General features: G+C 42.4%; 1 protein-coding gene across 6 annotated transcripts in view; it reads right to left on the reverse strand.

Moving 5' to 3' along the window:
- PNPLA6 (patatin like phospholipase domain containing 6) overlaps positions 1-27,663 on the reverse strand; it is a 324,399-nt gene that overhangs the window by 129,953 nt on the left and 166,783 nt on the right. For all 6 annotated transcript variants that reach the window (XM_069231657.1, XM_069231658.1, XM_069231659.1 and 3 more), the window contains 9 exons: positions 21,081-21,204; positions 20,188-20,301; positions 18,186-18,261; positions 15,448-15,588; positions 14,650-14,713; positions 13,029-13,197; positions 11,042-11,224; positions 9,519-9,637; positions 81-237 (listed from right to left, as the gene is read on the reverse strand). In XM_069231657.1, coding sequence (XP_069087758.1) covers positions 81-237; positions 9,519-9,637; positions 11,042-11,224; positions 13,029-13,197; positions 14,650-14,713; positions 15,448-15,588; positions 18,186-18,261; positions 20,188-20,301; positions 21,081-21,204 — 1,147 coding nt within the window. The remainder of the gene's footprint in view (positions 1-80; positions 238-9,518; positions 9,638-11,041; positions 11,225-13,028; positions 13,198-14,649; positions 14,714-15,447; positions 15,589-18,185; positions 18,262-20,187; positions 20,302-21,080; positions 21,205-27,663) is intronic.

Raw genomic sequence — 27,663 nt, forward strand, 5'->3', positions numbered from 1 at the left:
TTGCTTTTAGAGCACAAGCAAAGCAGTTTAAGATTGAGTAAAAGGAATTAATAGCTATTGTGCAGTTGTGGACCACTCACCTTGGCCCACTCTCGCGCTCTTTGCTTGGTTCGCACTGCACTTCTCTCCTCGGCATAGAGGGCACCAATAAAGGATCCAATGGAAGTCCCACCGATCAAGTCAATGGGAATGCCAGTTTCCTCCATTGCTTTTAGCACACCAATATGGGAGCAGCCCCTGCAGAAGGGAAGAACAGAGAAGCTGATCGATTTGTCGCATTGAACCACACCTGCAAACAGAACTGTCTGATATGAGCTAATGAATAAGGCATGTCTGTCCAGGGTGACCAGGGTAAAAGACATGCATGGGAACTGTCCTTGTAAGGAAGACAACCGTGGTGTATGGTAGCAGGCAATTGTTATGGTGAAAGTGAAAGATTATTGAGTGATGGAAGATTGGTATGTGTGGGAGAAGGTAAACGAATGGAAGAGGTAAATCGTTTGGGAGAAATGAGCTCATGGCATAAGGATAAGCTCTATGTATAGTGGGAGATGATCAATCTGTGCACAATGGGGATAGGTCTGTGGAAGGAGATCATTAAATAGTCAGAAGAGGTGTGAGATGGGATACGTATGTGAGAGGCAAACAACTGGAGTCAGTAAGTGTGGAGGGAGACAATCAGTTTTTAAAAGTAAATTGACTTGGCCAAGATTAATTCTTAGGTGTAAATATTAGGGAAGATGGTAAAGGAACAGCTTCCTACCTGTAACTCCAGTTCTCTTGTATGGGAATCTCCATTGAAGTCATTAGCATTGACTAGTTCCGCCCACGTGTGGGACCCCACAGCACTTTTTAGAAATATATCTTCTTAAGTGTAGATGTTCTCTTTTTTTCAGGAAGGCCTGCGGAGTCACTTAAGAAAGAAAAATATAATGCAGTTTACAGGAGTAGGCTGCAGCAGGCCAATGTTTCATCTTGTAGTTAAAAAGGGGCCATGAGAACTGTATGTGTATATACATGTGTGATGCTCCTGTAGAACAGCATAAATCTCCTTCACAAACCCCATTTTTTAGTAGAGTATAGAGATTGAGAGCAGAATAGTGCAGCCACCTATTAAGAATAAAAAACAGAAGCAGTGTCTTTAAGAACCTAGGGACTCCCTGTATCCCTTCATACTCAGCAGGTGACAGTTGCTTTAGTTCTTTTTGAGGTGATATGTGAATGATGTATAGGTCCCATGGTTACCTCTGTCCAGTCCACTGGGGAAGAGGGAGGGTTGCTTATGACTTCAATGGAGATTCCCTCATGAGAGAACTGGAGTTACAGGTAAGAAACTATTCCTCTTTTCATAGGGGACCTCCATTGATAGTCATAAGCACTGAATAGAACAGCAAGCCCATCCCTATTAAGAGCAGTGGAAAAGACAGAGGAAGGGGACCATCTAAGCAAACAGATTTCTGAGTGAGGCATGTCCTCCTTGAGCATCTGCCATAGAATCAGAGGCCAGGCAGTATTGCTTGGTGAATGTGTGAACAGACCTTCAAGAAGCTGCTTTGCAAATCTCCCCTATGGGGATATTCCTCACTGAAGCAGCAGTAGCTGCTTTACCCCTAGTGGAGTGTGCTTTAGGTCTGGCTGACAGTGTCTTATTTGATTTCTGGTAGTATAACAGAATGCAATACACAATCCATTTCGAAATGGACTGTTTGGAAGTGGCTAGCCCTGTACAAACCAGAACATAATAAATAAACGATTAGTCCAATCTGCGGATGACTCATGTTTTAGAGTATTAAGTGCTCTCTCAGCTGGAGTAGAGGGACTCTGAAAGAATGTGGGTAATGAATGATTTGGTTAGCATGCAAATATGAAATAACCTTAGGTAGGAATTTCGGGTGAGCCCTCATGACCACTTTGTTAGAGAGAAATACTGTGTATGGTTCATGAGAACATAATGCATGGATCTCTCTAACTCTGTGCTGATTTTATTGCTACAAGGAACGCGGTTTTCCAAGAGAGATGTTGTAGGGATGACTCATGAATGGCCTGGAACAGGTCTTGCATGAGTCGTGAAAGAACTAAATTCAGCTCCCAAGGAGGTGAAGGATGTCTAACTGGAGGGAAGAACTTCAACCCTTCTAAAAATCCTTTTTCATGGGGATTTTGAAATGAAATGTTTGTGAAGGACAATTTCTGTAGGCAGTAGGAGCAGCCAAGTGAACATTTATGGAAGAGAATTGCAAGCCTGATTTTGCCACACGTAATAAGTAAGGAAGAATGGCATCTTCTTGGCAAGGTGTAGGGTCCACGTTCTTGGAGGAACACCAGATGCAAAATCTCTTCCACTTCAAGGCATATGCTGGCCGGGATGATGGCCAATTAGCCTCCTTTAGGATCTCCATGCAGTCTTGTGGCAGGTTCAAATGTCCACACTGCAGGAGCCATGCACCCAAATTCAAAGAGGAGAGACTGGGGTGAACCATCTAGCCTCCGAACGTTAGTAGGTCTGGTCTGCATGGCAGCCTGAGATGTGGATGCTGTGACCGGTGAAGCAGGTCCGTAAACCACCACTGATGTGGCCACTCCGGAGGGCTGAGGATCACCTTGGCTCTCGAGTGGGACATTATCAGGGGAACTAGCGTAAATACATTTTGGCAGACCAGTCGATCCACAGGGCATTTCTCGGCATCCCTGGTTGGTAATACCTAGAGGCAAAGGCGCTGCAATTTTTGTTTTCTGTGGTAGAGAACAAGACGATGGTTGGAGTGCCCCACAGTTCGAAGATGAGCTGAACGACGTGGTCTTGCAAGACCCATTCGTGGCTTTCTTGCAGAACTCTGCTAAGGGTGTCTGCTTGTGCATTCTGCACACCTGGAAGCTGAGTCGCCGTCATTCGTAGGTTTCGGGCGATCAACCATTTCCATGTTGTCTGGGCTTCTAGTGATAATGGCCTTTACCTCGTCCCCCCCGCTTGTTGAGGTAGTACATAGTGGTCGTATGGTCTGTCTGAGCAAGCAGGGTCTGAGACTTAAATGATGGGCGGAAGGCTTTGAGAGCTAGATAAACCGCCCTGAGCTCACGGAGGTTGATGTGATAGGTCATCTCCTACAGAGACCTTGGATTTGCAGATGATCTATGTGAACTACCCACCCCTGTAGTGATGCATTCGTCACTATGGTCTGAGAAGGAACTTGTTGGTGAAAAGGCAGATTGGCAGGGGAGAAACGTCATTGCACGGAATGATTTACATGAAGGAACAGTTTGATACTGCCCTCCCAATTGCTGGTTAGTTGATCCCACTGGTCCTCGAGGCATTCTTGGAGAGGCCGCATGTGGAGACGGGCATTCGGAGTAAGGAAGATGCAGGAGGCCATCGAGCAGAGAAGGGATGAGAACGTCCTCACCTTAGGATGAGAGGCTTTCATGAAAAAGAGACATTTTTGAAGGATCGATAAGCGTCTTTCCTCTAAAGGACACACTTTTGCCTGAACAGTGTCGATGGAGGCCCCAAATGATGCAATGTCTGTAACAGGGTTGATTGTGACTTGCTGGGGATGACATGAAGCCCCAATCAGTGGAGGAGATCGCATGTCCAGTTGAAATGAAGCTGGTGTTCTTGAAAAATTGATGCCTTTATTAGCCAATTGTCTAGGTATAGATAGATGAAGACACACTGTGTTTTCGGAGGTGGTCACCCACAGCTGCCATGCGCTTCAAGAATGTTCTGGGTGCTGACTTTAGGCAAAACAGAAGCACTTGGTACTGACGGTGGTCCTCCACCACCACAAACCCCAAGAATTTCCGATATGTTCTTACAATTGGTATTTGAAAATACGCATCTTGGTCAAAGCAGCTGAGCCAATCTCCCTGGTGTAGCTCAGGATAGATTTGATGCAAAGCCATCATCTGGAAGTTTCTCGTCAAATCCATTTACTGGTGATTTTCAGATCGAGGATGGGTCTGAATTTGTTCCTGCCTTTTTTCTGTACCAGAAAATATCTGCAATAAATGCCTATTCCCCGTTGATGGTGAGAAAATACCTCCACCGCATTTTTCTGAAGCAAGATGTTCAAGACTTCTGATCTCAGCATCTTCAGATGGTGAATGGATGGTTTTGGTGGTACAGTCGGAGGAGGACTTCTGAACCTCAAACAGTATCTATGCCGAACTATATTCCGCACCCAGGCATCTTTTGTTATTTCTTGCCACTCTGCCAGAAAGTGTGAAATACTTCTCCCTAACGGAGTGGGTAACAGAAGAGGGGGAAGGAAGTATTCAAGGCTTTGTGCCTGTTGAAGGCTTTCCTGCTTGTGCTGGCTGTTGTGAGGCTCTTCCCCTATGCTGCCTTCGCTGTTGCGTATAGGGTCACTGTTGTAGTTGTTGCTGTCCCTCTTAATACCATTGAGGGCTTTGAACCCTCTGAGGGTAGTATCCCTTCTAGTGAGGCTTAAATGATTTTCTCTGTTCCTTCGGTCTTTCTAGGCCAACTGTCTTAAGGGTGTCCATTTCGGATTTCGTTGCTGCAACTCCGGTTTCAGAGATGTAGGATGAAACCAAGCATGTCTGTGCAGGGCTACTCCATGGCAATGTTCGTGTGCCACTATGACAGAGGAATCGGCAGCTGCACTTATTGTCTGGTTTCAGACCATCAAACCCTTGTTTACCACTTCCAGAAAATGTTCCTGTTTGACCCTGGGCAGGCCTTCGGCAAACTTCTGGATAGATTCCCACAATGCCTTATCGTATCTGCCAAGAAGGGCAGCTGCACTTGTTGCTTTCATAGAAGTTGCAGCAGTGCCACATACTTTGCAGCCCACAGAATCCAACTTCTTCCTCTACTTATTTGGTGGCAACAAAAAGGCAGGAGTAATTGCATGGTGTTTCTTTGCTGCCACTATGACTACGGAGTCTGCAGGAGGGTCTGAACAGAGGAAGAGTGGATCCTGCTCACAAGGTCCGTACTTCTTTTGCAGCTTTGACAGACCAGATTTGGTTGCGGCCAGCATCAAAAAGAGTTCCATTGCCAGTTACAGGAGGGTTGGATTCTGTGTGTTGGTGAAGTGTCTTGAATATCACTGATGTCGAAGGCATAGGTACCGACATCTGGATATTTAAGTTTGCCACTCCTCTCACTAAGACTTCTTGAAAGGTGGTAATATCATCTACTGGGGAGACTCTAGGTGGTGGGGAGTCTGTAAGGGTAGGCAAATAGCATCCTGTAGAAAAAGGAGGTCATGTACCTGGAATGATGTCGAGACCATGATCGTGACCTCGATCTTTGTGATCGACCATGATGATGAGATCGTCTTGACGACGACTGCCATGATTTACGGTGCCTGTGGTGTGAACAATGGCCCATTCTGGAATGTGATCTTGGAGGAGGTGGTTCCATAGGAGGTGTTGGCGCCGGTGGTATTGGCGCTGAAGGCAGCAGAGGAGGTGGTGATTGTAGTGGAGGATTTGGCCGAGGTGGTGAAGGAGAGTCTGGGAAGACTATAGGTGATGATGGAGAGTATACCTTAAAATACTCAGATCCTGGTGACAAAGAAATGTGTCTCCTCTTCCTCTGACATGTCCTAAACGTCAAAATGCTCTTCGACCTCCAGTGATACACAGACGTTGATCTGCTCCATGACGTTGATCTCCGTCGCCTCCTCGTTGTCGATAAGACTGTGTCTCGACGTCAACCTGCTCCTTATCGATCTCTGACTATGTGTTGATGGCATGTGAATCTTTGAAGTTGAGCTACCCTGTCTTAACACCCATGTCCTTCTCTTTCTCAATGTCAATCCACCCCATGATGGCGGGCAAGTCGGTGCTGGACCTTGTCTCGAAGTCACTGCCCTTGACAGGGAATGATGTCGTTCTGGGCTGGAAACCTCTTTTGGGGCCTTCCACGTCCTTCAGAGGTAGATAGCAGAGCTCTGGTAGAGGACTGAATGTCTCCTCACTATGAAGGACCACTTTTTTAGACTCTGTCTGCTGCCTGCGCCATTCTTCCACGCCATGAAGGCGAATCTTCTCGCTTTCCCTCAGGGTTTGCCTGGAAATCTTACTGCAGTGATGACAATCTTCAGGAGCATGACTTGCTGGAAGACAAATACTACAGATGTCATGGGGGTCTGTTTTGGCTTTTTTTCCCACAGCCCAGCCTTTGTCAAATAAATATGACATTTTTAATGACGAAATACCACAAATTCCTGTCAGAAAATGCAAGGGAAAGATGAAAAACATCAAATAAAGTAGTTGTCACAAAAATGTATAGGTGAATTCTGAAGAGAAAAGGTGTAAAAAGGCTGAGCTCAGTACTTCAAGGGCCTGTCAGCAGGAGCCGGAAAAAAGAACTGAAGCAACTGTCACCTGCTGAGCATGATGGGGGGCTGGGAGTGCCTATGTTCTTAAAGGCACAGCCTCTATTTTTAACTCTTATAATAAAAGCCTACGGGGCTACACTGTCCTGCTCTCCATCTCTATACTCTAAAAAAGGTTTGTGAAAGAGATCTATGCTGTTTTACAGAAGCATCATGCATGTATATGCATATAAGGTTCTCCTGGCCCCTTTTTTAACTACAAGATGAAGAATTGGGCCACTGCAGCCTACTCCTATAGGCTGCATAATATTTGTCTTTATTAACTAACTGTGCAGGCTGTCCCAAAGAAAGGCAAACATCTACACTTAAGAAGATATATTTGGAAAAAGTGCCCTGGGGTCCCCGCATGTGGGCGGGACTATTTCGTGGTTATGCCTATCAATGGAAATCCCCTACGTGAGAAAGGGGCTGGAGAGGGATGTCAAACATCACATACCTTTTGTTTTTTAATGAATGTAAGAAAGTGGAAAAAAAGTGGATTATTTTTTGGGGTAGACAAAATTCCACCTCAAATGATAAGGCCACCACCTGCTAGAAGAAACACAAATTAAATAAAATAAACCTAAGCTCAATCCCTGGTAAAGTAGCACAAAGCAGTCAGGCTCAAATCAGAGGTAATGTGCAAAATATTTAAGTAGTGCATACAAAGTAGAAAAAGTCACACACAACTTAATAAAATTCCACATCCAATTTTAAAATAAAGAGAAACAAAGCATGAGAAAAATAAGAACAAAGCAGAAAAATCCAACAAGGAGAATAGGAAATCTGGCTTTTCAAAGATTTAAGTGAAAGCAGCAAAAAAAGCACAAAGCACCAATCAGAGTATGGATGTGGTAATCTGGAACCTAGGTACAAATTGAGCAAGACCGCAATGGAATCCAGGTCAGATAACCAAGTACATTAGTCCCAGTGAAACTTGGAGGTTACAAAGGTTATAAAAAAGTTTTATACCCATCATCTAAAAAGGGACTTTCTCATTTCTTTTAAACAAAATGGTGTCTCCCCACTGGACAAATCTGAAATCGTAGCGGCTGCGGTGGAATTGCCAGTTGGATAACTGCCATAGGATGGTCCTGCTAAGGGTCAAGAGCTTCTGAGGTTTTTGCTTGAAAAACTTTCTAAGTCACAAAACAGAAACGGATTTTGTCAATTTTTCAGAGATGATTGACCCTTTCAGAGGGATGAATCTGAAATTCAATCTGATGTCATGGAAAAGCAGCTGGTATGCATACTTTTTAGCAGTAGGCCCCCTTGGCTATGGAGCAAAAGTCTTCTTCAAAAGTTACCAAACCTTTTTTCTGGTGCCTATGTAAACACAGGAGTACACTTCTCAGCAACCCCCCCCCCCCCCCCCTCCGGGGTAGGCACCTAATGACTCTCAGGGTGTCAGGAAAAGGCCACTAGAAGAATGCAGTCCATGTTCCAGCTGCAACTGGTCAGCTAGGAATTGCAGGGAAAAGGTCTCTTGCGGCTTTCTGTGTCTCTATAGCCACACAGACGGTCATGCAACTGATACCTTGAGTCCACTTGTTTGTCCGGGGTACAAGGGGGAGAGGGTCTAGCCCATCAGAGCTCCTCATAGGTCCAGGCCTCTTCTGTTCTTGCACAGCTCCAGTAAGTGTTGTGAAGAGGGTTCTTAAGAAATGCCTATTTATGCTTGGCATCAGTTGAGGTAATTCGGTTGAGGTAATACCCTAAATCAATGGAGTAAACATTCCTGGGGGCAAACCTACCCACTTTTCAGTAGTTCATATATGCCACCAGACCAAAATGTCATGTGCCACAACATTTTCAAGACAGCAAAAGTCTTGAGCAACACTTAACTTGGCTTCTGAGTGTTGTGGGTTTGTAGGGAGTGCACTTTGGTAATTCCCCAGTGTCCTCCAACATCTAACACTAAAATCCAGTTTGATGCAGGCCTTGTACCCACAACAAACTAAAAGACAGGGTCCTACACTACCCAGCCAGAGGATACATATAAATTGTCCTGGTATCTTGGTCACTTCCTTTCAGGACCATCAAAGTGTTACACGTTGCTAAAAAGTCCTGATAGGCAGGATCTGACTCAATGCATAGTCCACTGAGCTCAGAGGAGTCACTTCTGCCAATTCAGGTCAATCTATTGTGTAGCGCAGAGGAGGGATTTCACACATCATTCACAATTCATTCAGAGCAACTATTAGACTGCGCACCTGTTGGAAAGCTAATGCAAAAGTGCCTCCTGCGTTTACAGTCAGGGTAAATGTAACTTTTCTAAAGGTACATTTTCTCAGATATTTAACAAAAGTCTGACTTTAAAATTAGAATTGATTTTTTATTTGATATAAAAATAAGTCTGATTTGAATCTGTAGTTGGTACAAGTCCAAAGTGATTGATTAAAGTGCATAATGTATACTCTGACTTATCCAATCTGCCATCTACAGTCTGTCCTGTGATATTGCCATTTTGGGCCTAATCAGTGCGGGAACATGCCTTTCCGAATGTTACACATGTTCAGCGCTTAAATATTATGCACCCTACCTTGTGGGCAAGCAAGGTGTGTAGAATTGTGACTAGTTTAATTAATAAAATCAGGTTTTCATACCTGTAAAAAGGGTGATTTCTAAAGGTCGTGCAGCAGGGTTCAGGCTGATGCTTTCAGGCTACACAGGGTAGACCTGCCAATCTAGTGGATGGCACAATAGGTGCTGCAGTCCACAAATGCCATTTACCTTTCCATGCCATGGGTGTACTTCTGCACCATATACTATGGTCTTATAGAAAAGTTAAATGTGCCTTAAGCCAAGGTTAAGGTGAGTCCAAAATTAAAATCTGGAAGTGACTTTCCAACAGTAGATAACTGAGAGCCTAGATTATTCCAGAGGGCATGGGAGGATAGAAAGTGCATATAATTTAATGTCTTGCTCAAGAGAATCAGTAAGAGAGAAATCTATATTTCATGAAGCCCGAGTGGCAGGGACTACTCTTGTTCCAGAAGACGAATGATTGATTATCAAGGTACTCCTGGGAGACGGTCTGGATAAAGAAAAGTTATAATGGGAGAAGATTTGATGATCTAGTGAGGAGACATCTCATTACAATATTAGGCCCTAAAATCATTCACCTTCCTCACATATTCTCTCACGCTCAACTCTCAGCATGTTACCGACCTTGCTCCACCTCCTCCAAGCACCAGTGCAATGGTGTTGCCAGTCAGGACGCGGGCAAGACGGGAGAAGTCACTATGACGATCGGCTGTTTTCTCGAACACCTTCTCATACATTTCTTGCTAAAACGAATAAATCAGAAATGGTTTCAGGGAACCAGAACCAACTGCGGGTCCAATTTTAAATCTGTCTGAATAATAAAATGTCTAATTATTGTGTTAATAGACATTTTTACTGCTCAGTCGCATTTAAACCTTCCAGTAATAGCTGTGAAACATAATAACTAATAACCACTGAGGTCTGAAGCAGATAAAGCCTGCTGTAAACATACCTTCAAGGTGAGAAACATAAATGATGGTATCTATGTTACCACAAGTATTTCTCAATTTTTCCTGCCACCCTCAAAATATGCCAGCAATGGCTCATTGAAACAGCATTGCGGCTTTGGTCTATTACTACAACATTTAACACCAACCAACAAATTCTCCGAGACTCCATTTCAGGTGGCTACCAAAACATTTGACCAAGCCATGCATTGAATACAACAGCAGTTCTCTATATCCTAATAATAAATCATTTAGATACATTTCAGCAGCAGGACTACATGGGCCTTTTACCCATGATATAAAAGTGTGAATAATAATAATAATAATAATAATAATAATAATTAATAATAATTTCACTTAAAGTGTCACTGTTCGTTAAAATTCCTATAATCCACTCTAGACAAATGAAAGGCAGAGGTCACCCTGATGCAAGTTATAATGACATGAAGGTTACAAATCCAAATCCAGAAATGTGGAGTGCACCCATGCATCCTGTGCCTAAGCTGGACAGAGTGCCTGGCTGCAACTCTTAAGGGTAACTGGCTTGTGGTTAAGTGCTGATTATCAGCAATGAAAAGTTTATCATAGCACAGAACTTAATATGCATCCTAACAATATCATTTTTAGGGATTTCGACATTCAAGTCAAGCACGTAAACAATTGTATGTGAACTACCATGTTTGCTGCGACTTGAAGACTTTCCAAAAATGCCAGGGAAATCTGAAAGCCAATTCACATTTTATCATTCCTGTGGCTGGAAAAACTACACACTAGTTTAGTTCCAAAACCAAATGCAATGACAGTAGAAGAAATAGGAGTAGTTGAAATTGATTTTTGTGGCCTTATTTTTGATGTCATGAGGTAATCCCTCAGCCTACATCCACAGGTCCATTTCCCATAGCCTGCAATGGCAAGAGCGCAGAAAATGTGTTAGTTAGAAACTGATCCATAATGGAAAATATAAAGCTTGAGGGAAGGACATGGAATGTTTTGGCGTTAAGCACATAAAATGGGTGTACACAATAACTGTACAGAGATCCAATTTTCACAGAATGAAAATGTGGCCATCAGTATAATACCTGTAAGCAGGTATTTGTGAAAAAGGTGCTCTGCGACTTTAGTACTCAGAAACAGAGTTAACATTAAAGGTGCATTACAGGTGCAACAAAGGCCGGTGAACCTGCAGAGTGCTCTCCTTACCAGCTTATGTGGGCTTCGGCGTGAAAATATGCGGCGTGGGCACTTAATGTGGAGATGGCCAGAGCACCAGCTCCTCATGTTCAACCACTCTACTGTGCGGGAGGGGGTCAGGCTATCTTCCTTGTGAAGAAGGATCAGCTGCTTCAGGGCCCGAACGGCTGTGTTCTCCAGCATTTGCTCTAGCTGTGGACACAATCAAGAATACAAGCATCACCTGAAGTCTCAGATTCTGCCGTCTACATTTTGCGTACTCCTTTCCTCAAAAACTGAGCATATCTCAAATAGATCTCCACTTCCTTAAAAGAGTCTCTCCTGCTGTGTCATGCACTCTTACATTAGTGCCTTCTTTCTTGTTTTACCACTCAGAGCAACCAAAATTGGGACCTCCTATACTATCACCATTTCACTGTTCCCACTTGTCGCTCACTGAGTGCCTTGGTCCCAAGTCCCACTATGACAAAACATAAAATGACTCTTTCTAATATCTCTCTCAAACACTCAATCTAGTGCACAACCACTTGCATGGTCTTCAAATGTCCAATACCTCCAATTAAGACTTCATCCAACTTTTATATTTATTGTCACAGAAAGCCTTGGTTCCAGCCCCACTCTGACTGCCTACCAGTACCACTTGGAAACAGCTCTTGACCCGAATACTCTTGTATTAACTAATTGCTTATGTCCCCTTTTACTGAAGATTCCTGACCTCGTACATTTCTGCTTAATGTGAGACCTGGTCCTAGTTCCCTTCTGACAAGGCAAAGACTTAACATCTTCCGATATAACACTTGGAGGCATCTGATGTAGTTTTAGCAATGTTGTCTCTCCTAAAGTCAAAGACACTAAGGTGCTCTCTGTCGAGGTAATTTCTACTTTTACATAGCTCCTCGTCAAGAGTTTGTGGCATCAACCCTTAAAAAATGTGATCTAGCTCCATCTCAACTCGTCCCTCACAAATGCCTTGGATTCCTCTTAAGTTTACTACTGTGCAGATGTCTTCTCATTCCTCTGGTGAGTATGGTCCATCCCTCTCATAATTCTTTTAACTGATGTGTATCAGAACAATGCATTTCAGCAGACTCACTCCGACATCAACATTTCTCATCAAACCCTGCCTCTACTCCTTGTGTTTATGTAAAGATTCTCATGCAAAATCACTTTTCCTATAACACTAGACACCAGCAACCATCCTGTGCTCTTACTAAGCATCATGTCATCATGCTAGTCAAGGGGTGCTGGAGGGTTAATTTGATTTGTGATACATACATAGGACTTTAGACTTTGTCCTATTTCAGTTTGGTGGTATGCAACCATCCTTCACTGCCATGCAGTTGGCTAACAGGGACGTGTCTGGCAGCCAAACGATAGTAAGAAAATTCCAGTTCAACAGGACATCACCAACCCATCGAAACACACAATGAAAAGAAGTTGTGATGGCAGCAGCCTTATTTGGACCATAAAAAGAATTTCAATCAGCACTATTAAAGAAGCTGAGTTCACACGAAAGAGAGCAATCCACAGCATGGCAAAGGTTAAAAACCTGAAAACAGCCTGTGATGTCATAGGCAGTGGGTCTCAGATGTCCTAAATCAGTTAGCACCTCTCCACATCATATGGCCACATGAGATGTTCATGCGCACAACATAAGACGATGACTGGGGGGGCATGGAGCATGCAATAGGGCACTTGACAGTGTACACTGGACCTAAAGAATGGGAATTAACAGAAGCGAAGGATTATTTTTAAAAACTAGCTGTACCGAATAAATACAACTACGGGGAATAATCTTGGGCAACCAACTGAGCATGCCCATACTTGGGACCTTCTAATGGACACAGCCAACCATGATCACTCCCCCGTAAAGTGCTACCACACTTCTGCAAAGCAAAGACTTGAGCCGTTACAAAATACATCTTACAATAGGATGGGGTCCCACATCTTAGTGATAAGGATCAAAAACTAGCAAAGAAGAGGGAGTGGAACCTACATCTCCTGGAGTGGGGTCCTGTTCACCAAGTCCCACAATCAGGATGCAGTCAGCCTGTCGGATGCAACGTACAGTCCACGGTGTCAAGGAATAGTCTGTCTGGTAGAGCACAATGCGGTGGATGTCCTCCTGCTGAGCCAGCCATCCAGAGAGACGGTACTCATGGATACTGCAAGAGAAAAGTTTTTACAAGAAGAGGCTGACTACCCCCTAACCTCCCTACAACACATGCACCAGGGATTAGCAAAACCCTAAACCTTTATCAACACATATGTGCTGGGCTCGCAAAACAAGCACCTTTATCAATTTACACACACACACACACTCCTTGTAAATGTTGCAAGAGATAAAGATAGGCTTGCAAAGTTATGCACCTTCACTTACATACACGAGGGACTAGATAGAACAATACTTTACCTTCATTAGTGCATACAGTGTGAATACGGTAAGTGATTGTAAGGGACTGACAAGATGCTGCCCCATTTATCAACATATAAGTACCTTCCTGAGCAGTACAGATGCTTCTAAGACACAGAATATGGACACCAAATCATGTACATGAAAGAATAATAAATAGAAAATGATGACATCATAGGCAGGTTGGGAAAACTTTAAGGTTATACTGGTGTGTGTTAAAGAAAAATTTCACAAAGATTAGCAATTCCAGAAACACTTTAGGTGTCAGTTTACTTTGAAAAAGCTAAGCTGAAGATAAAGAATATTTTATACGTCACAGTTCTGTAGTATTTGAGATTCATGGTGCTGTCTACATGCTGCCTGTTTGTGCAGACTGTCCTAATGACATCATGCAAGCAGCATACAACAGCAGCAGAATGACAGTGTGCTTGAAAGGAGGCATGGCCGTGGGTGCAATCACTTTCCATTCTGCTTTCTTTGACCACTGAACCAGCCTATTCCACCTGTGTATACGGTTGTACCGCAGGTCATTTAACCAAGTTCTTATTTAGGACCCACTGCACAATATTCACTGAACCCTGTAAAATAGAATTCTTATCACTTCTGTCTTTTCTGGGACAAACTGTTATATTGCCAGTAATGTCCTCAAAGACCACTGATAATCCGATTATCTTGAGACACCACAGAAAAGTGACTATGGAGGATTTTAGGCTGAAAGGTGAAAAATATGCTGAAGTATTTATATCCCAAAATGTCAAAGTAATTTGATCCTAGGAGAACTGTCAGTGGTCATAAGCTAGTAAATGCAACAAAATGACTGTTAACAACTTCCTCTGCAGCTAGAGAGTACACCACTCCAAACTCTTATTCACATGGAGAAGCAGAATGCTGAAATATCCCACTCCTTCAATTTGCCAGAACATACTCATTCTTAAACACTAAAGAAACTTCCCAAACATCTGACAACATCTGAATGTTTGCATGTGCCATGGATCCAACATTCAGCAAATCACAATTTATTCTTCACTCACCTGTACCTCTAACTTCAAACTTTGATGGTGTCATACTCTAACACAGACGTGGTGGCCAGCCACGCTGCTTACTTTTCATCTAGATAATATTCAATTGAGTGGCATCTTCTTTCCAGGACGGACCCTTTTACAGTAAAGAAAGGACCATAAAAGTATCTTGAACATGAACTTACCAATCCAAAGCGGAAGCTCCAAGTCGCGCTCTGATGATGTCACTTGTAAGAACTAAAGTAGGGCCTACAAAAAAGCAAAACATGATTGTCTGACCATGTTCTTCTTCTAGATCAGCGATTCCACCATGTACTTCCCTCACCACTATGATGATGGGAAAGTTACCCATGCACTGGCATCATTCTGGCTTTGCATATGACTCATGAGATGGTTCACAACAACATTCAGGTGGCTATCTCGCGTCTGAGACTGGCCACCCATTCTCTGCAGAAGGCTACATTGTCCTTGTTGAACGTGTGAGAAGATGTCCTACTGTCAAACATGTGCTTTAGCAAACGACTACAACAAGCATTGACTACCACTTTCTGCAAAACTGGGTGATATCCCAGATATGAAAGAAACAGGCAACAAGCATTTAGAACAAGTCAAGTTGACAAAAGGTCACATATAGCATAAGAAAATAAATGTCTCTGAGATCAAAAGGTCATGCTACTGCAGCAAAACCAGAATCTTAACTTCTGCAAAACAACAAGGGTACAGACGCCATGTCATCAACTATAGCACTTCAGGTGGAACATACAAAGAATCCAACAGAGGTCAAAACGCAGATGTATTGTAGACCCATGAGGCAGAGAGGCAGTGGAGTGGGACTCAGAGTAGGAGCACCGGCAAAATCATCTTTGCAGCTCTCAAGTATCCTTCTGCCTATGGTTGCACCACTGTATGCACACAGATCACCAAGGCCTATGCGCTGTTCCCTCTCACCTTCAAACACAGCACCATTTTCCCTCCATACTCACCAATGGCATTAAGGGCATGCTTCAGCTCCAATGAAAAGGCAGCCATGGGCACGTCATCACACACAGGCAGCACTGCTACAGTGGAAAGATTGCTCGTTGGATTGGTCAGCTCAGATGAGGATCTCATACCAAGACCTGCTCCTGGTAAAAAAAAAAAAAAAAGTCAAGAACAGCAATGAGGTCAGAAGAATCAAGAACTAGCATATTAACCCTCTGAACTGTGTGATGTCGTTACTGGGGAGAGCCTTTACCCTATAAATGTACCTTAATGTTCATATGAGTTTGTGAATAGAAAAAAAGTACTCAAAACTAATTTGCACAAACAAGCCCATCTAGAACATTATTCACAAATAGTGCACAGTTGAACGGCTCCATCACACATCGAGTTGCGCTACTATTTGGGAAAGTTTATGTACTATACAGAATCAGTGGGAAAGCCTTTTAACTGCATTACATGTTGCCTTGAGACAACGCTTCCACTAAGAACTTAGCCGTAAGGAAGATCCCACCTGACTTTCAATACCTGGGAAGACCGACCCCTGAATTTGTGCTGCAGAAAAACAGATAAATGCTATCTTGTTCATTCAGTAAAATATATTCATCAGGTTCTACATCACATTGAGAAGAAACACTTACCAACATTTAAGTTGTGGGAAAAGAGGAACTTAGCTGAGGATGAGTAACAGCAATGCCTGGCCAGGTCATCAACAAATATGTTTGCAGTGGAAGGCTGCCTTGCTTACTTCAACAACCCAAAAAAGCCTTAACTTGAAGGTGTCTGTTTTGATAAGCCACACACTAATGAAGTTGTAGGAAAAGGGATGTCAACAGATCAAGATGAACTGTTCAGTTTGAGCCAATTCACAGACCCACCTCCAAATAGATATTTCTTTGGCATTTACTCAAAAGGAGTGGAGTCTGTGGTCTATCACAGGAAAAAGTTACTTACCTTCGGTAACAGTCTTTCTGGTACAGACTCTATCTAACCGTAGATTCCTCATGTACCCCTCCTAACCTTCCCAATTCTTTGAACTGGGTTCTGACCATTTAAAAAGATCATCAGAGTATGTATCTTAACACTGGTTAAAGCCAATTAGCTGCTGGGGCTCTGTAAAAGGGTGCGGACAGCCTCAAAGGCAACTGACGTCAGTGCGTAGGAGTGGCATCTATATACGCTCTGCAGGTCTTTTCCAGAGAGAATAGGGCTAGTGCAGTGCTGCATAACACCATCTGGCAACACGCAGAGCTACTGATAAAAAGTTTCCGGAGCCATCTGATGCCTTGAGAAATATTCAAAAGGTGAGGAATCTGAAGACAGAAGGTATTTCAGAAAATCGATCTCTCCACTTAGATGGTACAGCTAGAAATGGCTACTGGATATGAAGGGTTACTAAAGCAAAGTTCTATGAGGACCTCCACTAGGTATCTATTGAATGTCCTGAAAGCAAACCTCTCTCCAGGGGCTAGCGCTCGTCAACATTTAGAAAAATGTTGGACTGGATACAGACAAGACTGAACAATATCAAGAAAACTGTATTTTACAGAGCTTACGTTTTCAATAGCATGCATCGCCTTATTACAAGGGTATTGGATTTATTCCAAGATCTTGTTATGATACTTTTATGTTTATCATTTTAGCTTTAACAACATTTGCTGTTTTAAATTATATGACTGGATCATTGGTTAATTTGTCAATGGTTTAAATAATGCTGTTTTTATAACGTGGCTTTCCTAGTCACTTCTGAAGGGAAGACCTATGCTCAGCTTGTAATTGATATGCAAGCAGCGATAACTTAGTAAGTCTTTCTGGAAGTGTTTTGCTTCATGCTTGAATTTGATGCAAGCACAAAATAAAAGGCCCATGTCTCTATCCACAGGTCCTCTGACCACCAACAAATTCATCACAATGGGAAAGCCCTGTCTGCTGCAGGACAGCATTCTCTGAAAGCCTTTTGGTTGTAGAGTGAAGCATGATGTTCAAAAACGGTTAAGAGCACCAAAAACTATTGTTTTTTGGTTCCAAGGTCCCCTTCTGGATTATTTACTTCCCATGATTGTAGGTTACGTAACCATTGCCAGATGTTTGACAGCAATATGCCCATCAACACTTTAAATCATCAAATATTATCTGGCATGTGTTATCAATCATAAGACGTCACACTGCTTACCAAGTGAAAGAAAAGAGACTGAAGTGTAGCAACCATGAAGCCATTTATACCCCGAAACAAATGAATGCTTAAAGTTCTGTAACAAAGGTGTTTTCTAGATCTTTCCTCAGTCATTGAAGGCAGTAGGTGTGCATGTCATACTACACAGTTTCTTGAATGTGCAGAAGAATCTTCAAGTGCTAACATGCAAAAAGATCTCTCCACTGGAAATGAAAAACCGGTTTGGTTCACAAAAGGCTGTTTGATCAGTAAAACTACACCTTAAAAGATTTCTCAGCCCAAAGCAAAACCTTTTCCTCTGCGTGCAGGGCTCGCCAAGTATCTTGCCCTCGGGATAAAGATTTCAGTGAGGAAGAATGTGTGCACATTAAAGACTGAGGGTTCAGCTCCTTTGATCACCAATAAATGTTACCATTTCAAAATGAAAGCAATAAGCAAGACCTGAATGTGACTTTGACTTGCAGTACTGAGTTTTCAGCTCCACTTCCAAAGAAAAGATGCTACATCATTTTTACACGCACACACGTCTAAAACTCAAATATGGCAACATCAAAGAAAAGCTTGTTTTACCTGGAAAGGGTCCCCGGAGTTGCTGCAGGTTACCAAGGATCTTTTGACTAAGCAAGTGGATCAAGCGTGTTACAACCTAGAGGGGCACAAAGGGAAAACAAATTACCCACTTGTTATTATCTCAAACATTTCGGGGCTATTGTTAATTCTTTCATCCTCACCACACAGTTTGCTCTCACTTCCCCGTCTAGCCACATCTCACTTGTTGTCAGGCCCTCCTCTTACCATCCGGTGGTCCCTGCTTTCCTTTGTGAATAAAGTTCAGTTTTTATCAGCTCCTACGCCCTTACTTGATCTTGCTAAATTATCTTGGCTCATGCCAGCTCTTCCAATCCTACTGGCTGGTATCTATTTCGATTGACTGTCAATGCTTCTTGCACATTGTTTTGATTGTACACCATTCAATGCTTGCATCTACTTTATCTTTACCACACTGATTTAAGTTTTCAAGTTTGATTTTTATTTCATTTCAGATACTTTGATGAGTCATACCTCTAAATATGGCAAAGCTGTATAGTTGAATTTTCTTCCAAAACGCAGTGAAGAGTAAAATAAAGCTTAATTCACGCCTTCAGTTAATTTTATTAGAAATAATACAAACATTGTTTCTAGTTGCCCCAAATCATTGCGAGAACAATCACAGTCTGGGAGTATGTATTGCTATGTGAGGCTTGTGCTTTGTAAAGTGTCAATTATGTTAGCTATGTATCTGCAGATTCTGAGAGAAGTTGTTTTAGTCTGAATAATACATTTCTGTTGGATTTTAATTATACTCCAACTGACGTGTCTGTTGCTCTTCCTTATTCATTAAATGCTCCTATTCAATTTAGATGCTATGGTCCATTTCAGTTCAGCTGGTACAGTTCCATTTCAGTTCCACTTGCACAGCTCCATTTCAGTTCAGCTGATACAGTCATATTTGCGTTCAGTGTAGGCATTTATTTTAGTTGAGTTGGCACAGACCTGTTTGAGTTCAGCCGGCACAGCTTCGTGAACAATTAGCTGCTATAGCTCAATTTCAGTTGTGCTGGAACAATCACAGTTGAGTTCCGCTAACATGGCTCCATTTCAATTCACCTGCACTGATTCTAATTAATTTTAACAGGCACAGATCATTTTCGGTTTAACTTCTACTGCTTCATTTCCATTCAGCTGTCACAGCTCCATTTTAGCTCAGTGGGCAATGCTCCATTTCAGTTCACCTGGTACGGTCTACATTTCAGTTCACTGGTACAGTCACCTTTCAGTTTAGTTGGAATAGCTGAATTTCATTAATGATGACACAGCATCACTTCAAGTCAGCTGTCAAAGCTTCAGTTTATTTCGGCTGACAATGCTACATTTCAGGTCAGCTGACACAGCTCCACAGTAGTTCAGCTGGCATGGGCCCAATCCATCGGAATAAATAGTGTTGCACTTCTGTTCTGCAAGTGCTCTCTAAGATTTAATGCAGCCACTAAGTATCAATTTCTTTTAAAGTATATTTCCATCCAAGAGCCTAACCTTAGCACAGCAAACTTAGTTGTTACAATAGCATCTTGTAGCAGAAACCCACTGGAGCACATGGAGTCATCCACCAATCCCATCATTACAATCAAAATCTCTCCAAGACCCCTGAAGGTCATAACTTTGTCACTAGAGGTCCCTAGCAAAGCCCGAACAGGAGGCCTAACTACTGAAAAGCTTTGAAAACAAGTCTATTTAAGAATACAGTCTTCTTTCCATGATCCCATTTACTTCAAACTCCTCTTCTACAGCACTCTTGTACATCTAAATTATGAGAAACAGGACTTCTCAGATAACCTACTATGAAAGAAACACTACATAAGGGAGCAATCAGAAACATACGCACAAATTCAGACAAACATACACACAGCCCATCCTGGACACATACACAACACATTAATCTCAAACATGCACAACACTCTCACAATGCATTGGGCCACAATCGACAAGACACTTTCTACCACCACTCGTAAACTAGCACTCGTTCTTGCCACACCTGAGGGTACCGCCTTTTAATATTATTCAGAGTCCCTTCAGGTAATTTTGCCAGTTCAGTGTCCCTCACAGCATGGATCGTGGTAGCCCGGGGCTGTCGTGTCAGAGCTTCCACCTAAATAGAGAGAAAGATTTCACAGTAAAACACATTTAATAGTATCTTTTGTTAAAGAGCAAAAATGGAAAAACAGTGAGGAAGCTCTATATCCTTGTCATCACCAGCATGGCATGCAGGAGTGCATTCAAAGCTGCAGGTGGAACAATTATATGCTGAAATGATGACTGCAATGTCACATTATTCTATGCATTCTCAACACCAGCAACTTGTGTCAACCATCTTCATATGACAGACTGAAACTGTGTTTTATTCAGCACACAAGTCTTTGCGGGGCACTACACGATTAAAGCAGTCTTAACTGACGCCTATGGAAAGGTAACAGGTCCAGTTTTAAAGGATGCAAGTAGCAGGACGTAGGAAAGAGTACTCCCAATTGGATGACCTAGTCTCGAGAGTAGACTTTATCATAACATTCAACCAGTGCCACGGGTCTCTAGGTGCACTGCTCAGATGAAAGCGAAAAGAGACTTTCAAGGTTCATAATGACTAGCTTTGATACTGGGTTAAGCCAGGGGCAAGAAAACATTGCAAAATATATCAATATGCAATCATCACCTTCTTCTCCCCACTGCCCCATTCGACTGAGAAATCATACATATCACCAATCTTTCCGTAACCCATTTGACACTTGTACTTATCACATGCATGAGAATTGTTCAGAAATAGTCACTACGTACAGTGTGCACCTAGCTACTACGGCAACAGGATGCTTCACACAAAACTAAAGGTAACATACAACTCAAGACTTAGCCTAAACTGTATACATATGTACTCACCACTCCAATGAGATCACCGCGCCCGTACTCCCCTATCAGCTCCTTCTTCCCGTTCGACTTCTGGATTACTGACCGGAGGCGGCCATTAAGGACAATGTATGTGCAGTCGGAATGGTCCCCTTGCCTGAACAGAAAAACGCAAAGCATCACAATAAGAACCTCTTGAAAACCCCACATAGTGCCAAATGCTTGTTCTTCCCTTTGACTGCATTTTCATTTTCCATCTTGGTAGCCATCACAAGTTATGAGTCCCATCTTCTTCCTGCCAAACACCTGGTGCTACAGAAAATAACGTGTGCAACTGGACACAGTACCAGTAGTGTGCTGTAGAAAGAATCGGAGCAAATGTTTATCTAGAAGCTGAATAAGGACTCCCAAAGCCACACTCCAGCACTTCAGTCACCACCCTAAAGTCCATAAAAAGCCCCAAGGCACAAATGTATTTCAACACAACACTACTCTTCTTATACCTCACCCCCAGTCAAAAGCATTTATATGGCACCAAGGGCCATATGTACCAACACATTTTCCCATAGACATAGAATAGGTAAAACCCTTTGATACATCTGGCCCTCAATGAAGAAGATGTCCTGGTGTGAGCCCAAAACACCATTTCTTGCATTCAGATTTCTATATTTGTCATGTCTTTAAACTTTTTATGACATGACTAGGTTTGTCTGTCTTCCTGGCATAATAATGGAGACCAATCCACCATCTAATCACCAACAGCAAAAGAAATGTGCACACTAATGTGCTTTTTTACCCTCTGAATCACTAGCCAACCCTTACCTCGAGATCTGAGAATCCTGCTGCGGCGATGTTTAACTTTTGGGCTACCAAAAGGGCAGTATGCCTAGGTGCACTATCCTGAAGACCACAGTCAGAATCCGGAATTTAACTTTCCTTGCACTTGGTAGGCAGTAGAGTCATCTTTTTTTATCTGTTTATTGAACTTTTGCATTTCCTATCTTCAAACTAATGTCTGCATCGTGAGACCTCATCAGTGCAACAATATAATGACCACAACCCAGTAGATCCAGCACAGATAACATTTAAGCATATAGTAAAATAAACTGAAACATCAATTATGTCAAGAAATTCTACTCGTAGAAATTATGCAGAATCAATTCAGAACATTTCAAAGACTTTGCCACAGTACTGTCTTGTATGTAGATGACAAGAGCACAACAGGACAGGAGAATTGAGTGTAAACAACCAAACAGTTCCAGTATACTTGCCTCTCTGCATCTGGTAGGGTAGGTGTAGTCCTTGTAGGTTTTCATATAAGAATGACAACAAATATGCAGGTACCAACTTGCCCATACAACCCTCCAACACCACCCAGAGTTCCTATCCTTGAATCTGTTCAATCAATACAGGATTTTAAGGCCTTGCTTTCTACTTTGTGCACATCTTAATTAGGATTCTATGGATTTCCAACAAGAGCTCTAGTCTCACTCCTTACAGTTCATATTAGCTTCATGGTCCTGTCAGGGTTGTGCAAGATGTCTATCTGGCATATTGCCTCTTTCATAATACAGTTGCTGCGTCTTAAGGATGAATAATTCAACCTTGTAAGAGAGAAGGTTATTTAGCGGCCCACGTACTGTCTGTGGTTTGCGCAAATCACTGAAGAGTCAGATAGATTGTCAGTTGTTTCTATCTTCTTCAGATGAAGTTCAAGCTTTTTCTAATAGGAAATTGTAACCTTTTTATATTCTCCGATAAAAAGCCTTTGTGACATTAAACATCTTTCAACACGGTCATGTCATACAAATTGTTATCCAGAAAGAAGACCTTAATAGACCTAACAGTCTCCTCCATAATCACTCTGTTTTTGAGTAAAAAAAAAGAGCTCAACTTTCAAATCCCTGAGGAAAAAAACCTCAAGTGATGGATAGAATGACTGGATTAATCTCAGCCACAGAAACTACTCTGGCCGCATTACAGTTCATCGTTTTTTGCGATCTCAAACAGGATCACGCCATATGCAAATAAGCCTTGGTTCTACTCCAACAGAAATAGCCCATCCTAAACTGCCAGGCCATATCAACTCAGGAAGGGAACACAAACAATCCCAGACTGGTTTTGGCCTAGTCAGACCTCATCAGTGAAGTACAGCTTAAATACTGTGGCACAGTGAACATGGGACCCATGTCTGCGCATTTACCTTGCACTGGAGTGTCCAATCGAGGAAAGCAAAACAAAGTAATAGATGGAATACTTGAATTAATCTTTGCCACTGGTTTTTATACTTTGTTGTTTGTTGCAGGTGAAGCCCTAAGTGCAACAAGTATACCCAGACCTAGACCCCATCCTCACTGTGTTACTTGGCTTAAGCTCTACCTCACTAAGAAGGCCACAAATGATCAAGAGTTGCTTATGTTTAAATCTGGGGAAGGGGTACCTGGCCTGATAGTTTGGGCTAGACTGTGAATATTTGAGTAGGGCTAAGACTGATTTGTATAAGGCAGGTCTCTGTTTGGAAATGGTACAGCGGCTGAAAGATGGTGGCCTGAAATGCGGTCCAAGCAATCAACAGAGGATGAGATTAGTTCAACCATTCCCTCCATTAGTTTATTTTTTTGTTGCTGTTGACACCATAAATATAACGGATATGCAAAAAGTGTTTCCTTAACCTGACAGGAGTCAAATTTAATTACAACATCTTTTGGGACCATTGTCCTCTAACAATGAGAAGCTAAATTTGCTTTCAAATCCTTTGTTGGCCTACCAATTTCAAATGAGATGGGCTGCACTTTTGAAGAAATTTTGTTTTCATTGTCATCCTTTAGTGATTGTAGATAGCTGACCAGGGCTTTGTTGGCTACCGATCATCCTGATGATGCACACTCTGGGTTTATTTCATGTATATTAAGAAAGCTCACTAAGGAGGTTGCTCACGATAGGAGTACGTGCTATTGTTACTCTACAAAGACTTCTTGTGAGTATGTCATCTTGGCATGGAGGAAAAAGGTCTAATCTTTCACAATGAAAATGTCACTTACCCAGTGTACATCTGTTCGTGGCATCAGTCGCTGAGATTCACATGGTATGCATGAGCTCGCCATGAGCTCGCCATCTGGTGTTGGGTCGGAGTGTTACAAGTTGTTTTTCTTCGAAGAAGTGTTTTCGAGTCACGGGACCGAGTGACTCCTCCTTCTGTGCTCATTGCGCATGGGCGTCGACTCCATCTTCGATTGTTTTCCCCGCAGAGGGTGAGGTAGGAGTTGTACTATAGTAATAGTGCCCGCGCAATGAAAAATGTAAGTATGTACCTATTAAAGGATTAAATAATATATATACAAATGTACAAAATTGAAGGTAACTTCTGAACTGCTACAGGCTTCCGGGGAGGTGGGTGGGTCCATGTGAATCTCAGCGACTGATGCCACGAACAGATGTACACTGGGTAAGTGACATTTTCAGTTCGATGGCATCTGTCGCTGTAGATACACATGGTATGCATAGACTAGTAAGCAGTTAGTTCCCCATAAGCGGTGGTTTAGCCTGTAGGAGTAGAAGTTGTCTGAAATAGAGTTCTTAATACCGCTTGACCTACTGTAGCTTGTTGTGCGGATAGCACATCTATACAGTAGTGTTTGGTGAATGTGTGAGGCGTAGACCAAGTGGCTGCCTTACATATTTCCTGCATTGGGATGTTTCCTAAAAAGGCCATTGAAGCACCTTTTTTTCCTTGTTGAATGTGCCCTGGGAGTAATGGGCAGTTGTCTTTTTGCTTTAAGGTAGCAGATTTGGATGCATTTAACTATCCATCTGGCTATACCTTGTTTTGATATTGGGTTACCTGCATGAGGTTTTTGGAATGCAATAAATAGCTGCTTAGTTTTTCTGATGTTTTTTGTTCTGTCAATGTAGTACATTAATGCTCTTTTGACATCTAATGTATGTAGTGCTCTTTCAGCCACAGAATCTGGCTGTGGGAAAAAAACTGGTAGTTCTACCGTTTGATTTAGATGGAATGGTGAAATAACTTTTGGTAAAAATTTTGGATTAGGTCGTAGGACGACCTTATTTCTATGTATTTGTATAAAAGGCTCTTGTGTTGTGAACGCTTGAATTTCACTTACTCTTCTTAGAGATGTAATGGCGATGAGAAAGGCAACTTTCCAGGTTAGGAATTGTATTCCGCAACAGTGCATGGGTTCGAAAGGTGGGCCCATGAGTCTTGTTAAAACCACGTTTAGGTTCCACGAAGGAACAGGTGGTGTTCTTGGTGGTATAATTCTTTTAAGCCCTTCTATGAATGCTTTGATAACTGGTATCCTATACAAGGAAGTTGAATAGGTAGTTTGCAGGTATGCAGATATTGCTGCAAGGTGTATTTTAATAGAAGAGAAGGCTAGCTTTGCTTTTTGTAAATGGAGCAAGTAATTTACTATATGTTTTGGAGTTGCGTCTAGTGGTTTTATCTGATTATGATGGCAGTACCAAACAAATCTTTTCCACTTACTTGCGTAGCAGTGTCTAGTGGATGGCCTTCTGGCCTGCTTTATGACTTCCATACACTCTTGGCTAAGTTGTAAGTGTCCGAATTCTAGGATTTCAGGAGCCAGATTGCTAGATTCAGCGATGCTGGGTCCGGGTGTCTGATCTGTTGGTTGTGTTGCGTTAACAGATCTGGTTTGTTGGGCAGTTTGATGTGTGGTACTACAGACAGATCTAGCAGTGTTGTGTACCAGGGTTGTCTTGCCCACGTTGGTGCTATTAAAATGAGTTTGAGTTTGTTTTGACTCAATTTGTTTACTAGGTAAGGAAGGAGAGGGAGAGGAGGAAAAGCGTAAGCAAATATTCCTGACCAGTTCATCCATAGGGCATTGCCTTGGGATTGCTTGTGTGGGTATCTGGACGCGAAGCTTTGGCATTTTGCGTTCTCTTTTGTTGCAAATAAGTCTATTTGTGGTGTTCCCCAGAGTGTGAAGTAGGTGTTCAGAATCTGTGGGTGGATTTCCCATTCGTGGACTTGCTGGTGATCTCGAGAGAGATTGTCTGCCAGCTGATTCTGGATCCCCGGAATAAACTGTGCTATTAGACCAATTTGATGGTGGATTGCCCACTTCCATATTTTTTGAGCTAACAAGCTTAACTGCGTTGAATGTGTTCCTCCTTGTTTGTTTAGATAATACATCGTTGTCATGTTGTCTGTTTTGACAAGGATGTATTTGTGGGTTATGATTGGTTGGAAAGCTTTTAGTGCTTGAAAAACTGCTAATAATTCTAGATGATTTATATGCAGTTTTGTTTGATGCATGTTCCATTGTCCTCTTATGTTGTGTTGATTGAGATGTGCTCCCCACCCTGTCATGGAAGCATCTGTTGTTATTACGTACTGTGGCACTGGGTCTTGGAAAGGCCGCCCTATGTTTAAATTTATACTGTTCCACCATAGAAGCGAGAGGTAAGTTTGGCGGTCTAGCAACACCAGATCTAGAAGGTGACCCTGTGCTTGAGACCACTGTGAGGCTAGGCACTGTTGTAAGGGCCTCATGTGCAGTCTTGCGTTTGGGACAATGGCTATGCATGAGGACATCATGCCTAGGAGCTGTAGTATTGTTCTTGCTTGTATTGTTTGGTTTGGAGACATGTGTTGAATGACTCTGTTGAAATTTTGGATCCTTTGTGGAGTTGGCGTTGCTACTCCTTTTGTCGTGTCTATTATGGCTCCTAGATATTGCTGTACTTTGCTTGGCAGAATGTTTGATTTTGCAAAGTTGACGGTGAACCCTAGTTTGTAGAGGGTTTGTATGACTTGATTTGTGTGGTTTGAGCATTGTGTGAGCGAACTGGTTTTGATTAGCCAGTCGTCTAGATACGGGAACACATGTATTTGCTGCCTTCTGATGTGTGCAGCGACTACTGCTAGGCATTTTGTGAATACTCTTGGAGCGGTTGTTAAACCAAATGGCAATACTTTGAATTGGTAATGTATTCCTTTGAATACAAACCTTAGATATTTCCTGTGTGATTGATGTATTGGTATATGGAAATATGCGTCTTTGAGGTCTAGGGTTGTCATGTAGTTGTGTTTTTTGAGCAATGGTAACACTTCTTGTAGTGTGACCATGTGAAAGTGGTCTGATTTGATGAATGTGTTTACTACTCTGAGGTCTAGAATTGGTCTCAGTGTTTCGTCCTTTTTTGGTATCAAGAAGTACAGTGAATAAACTCCTGTGTTTATTTGTGTGCTTGGTACTAATTCTATTGCATTTTTTTGCAGTAGTGCTTGAACTTCTATCTCTAGAAGCTGTGAATGGTATTTTGATAAATTTTGTGATTTTGGTGGTATGTCTGGAGGGAATTGCAGGAATTCTATGCAATAACCATGTTGGATAATTGCTAGGACCCATGTGTCTGTAGTTATTTTGTCCCATGCTTCGTAATATTGACGTATCCTCCCCCCCACTGGTGTTGTGTGGGAGGGGTGAGTGACGTGTGAGTCACTGCTTGTTGGTAGTGGTTTTGGGGCTTTGAAATCTTCCTCTATTCCTAGGGAATTGCCCCCCTCTATACTGGCCCCGAAAACCTCCCCTGTACTGTCCCTGGTAGGTGGGCGGTGCAGACT

The sequence above is a fragment of the Pleurodeles waltl genome, chromosome 4_2 (genome assembly GCF_031143425.1).
Source record: "Pleurodeles waltl isolate 20211129_DDA chromosome 4_2, aPleWal1.hap1.20221129, whole genome shotgun sequence".
NCBI lineage: Eukaryota > Metazoa > Chordata > Amphibia > Caudata > Salamandridae > Pleurodeles > Pleurodeles waltl.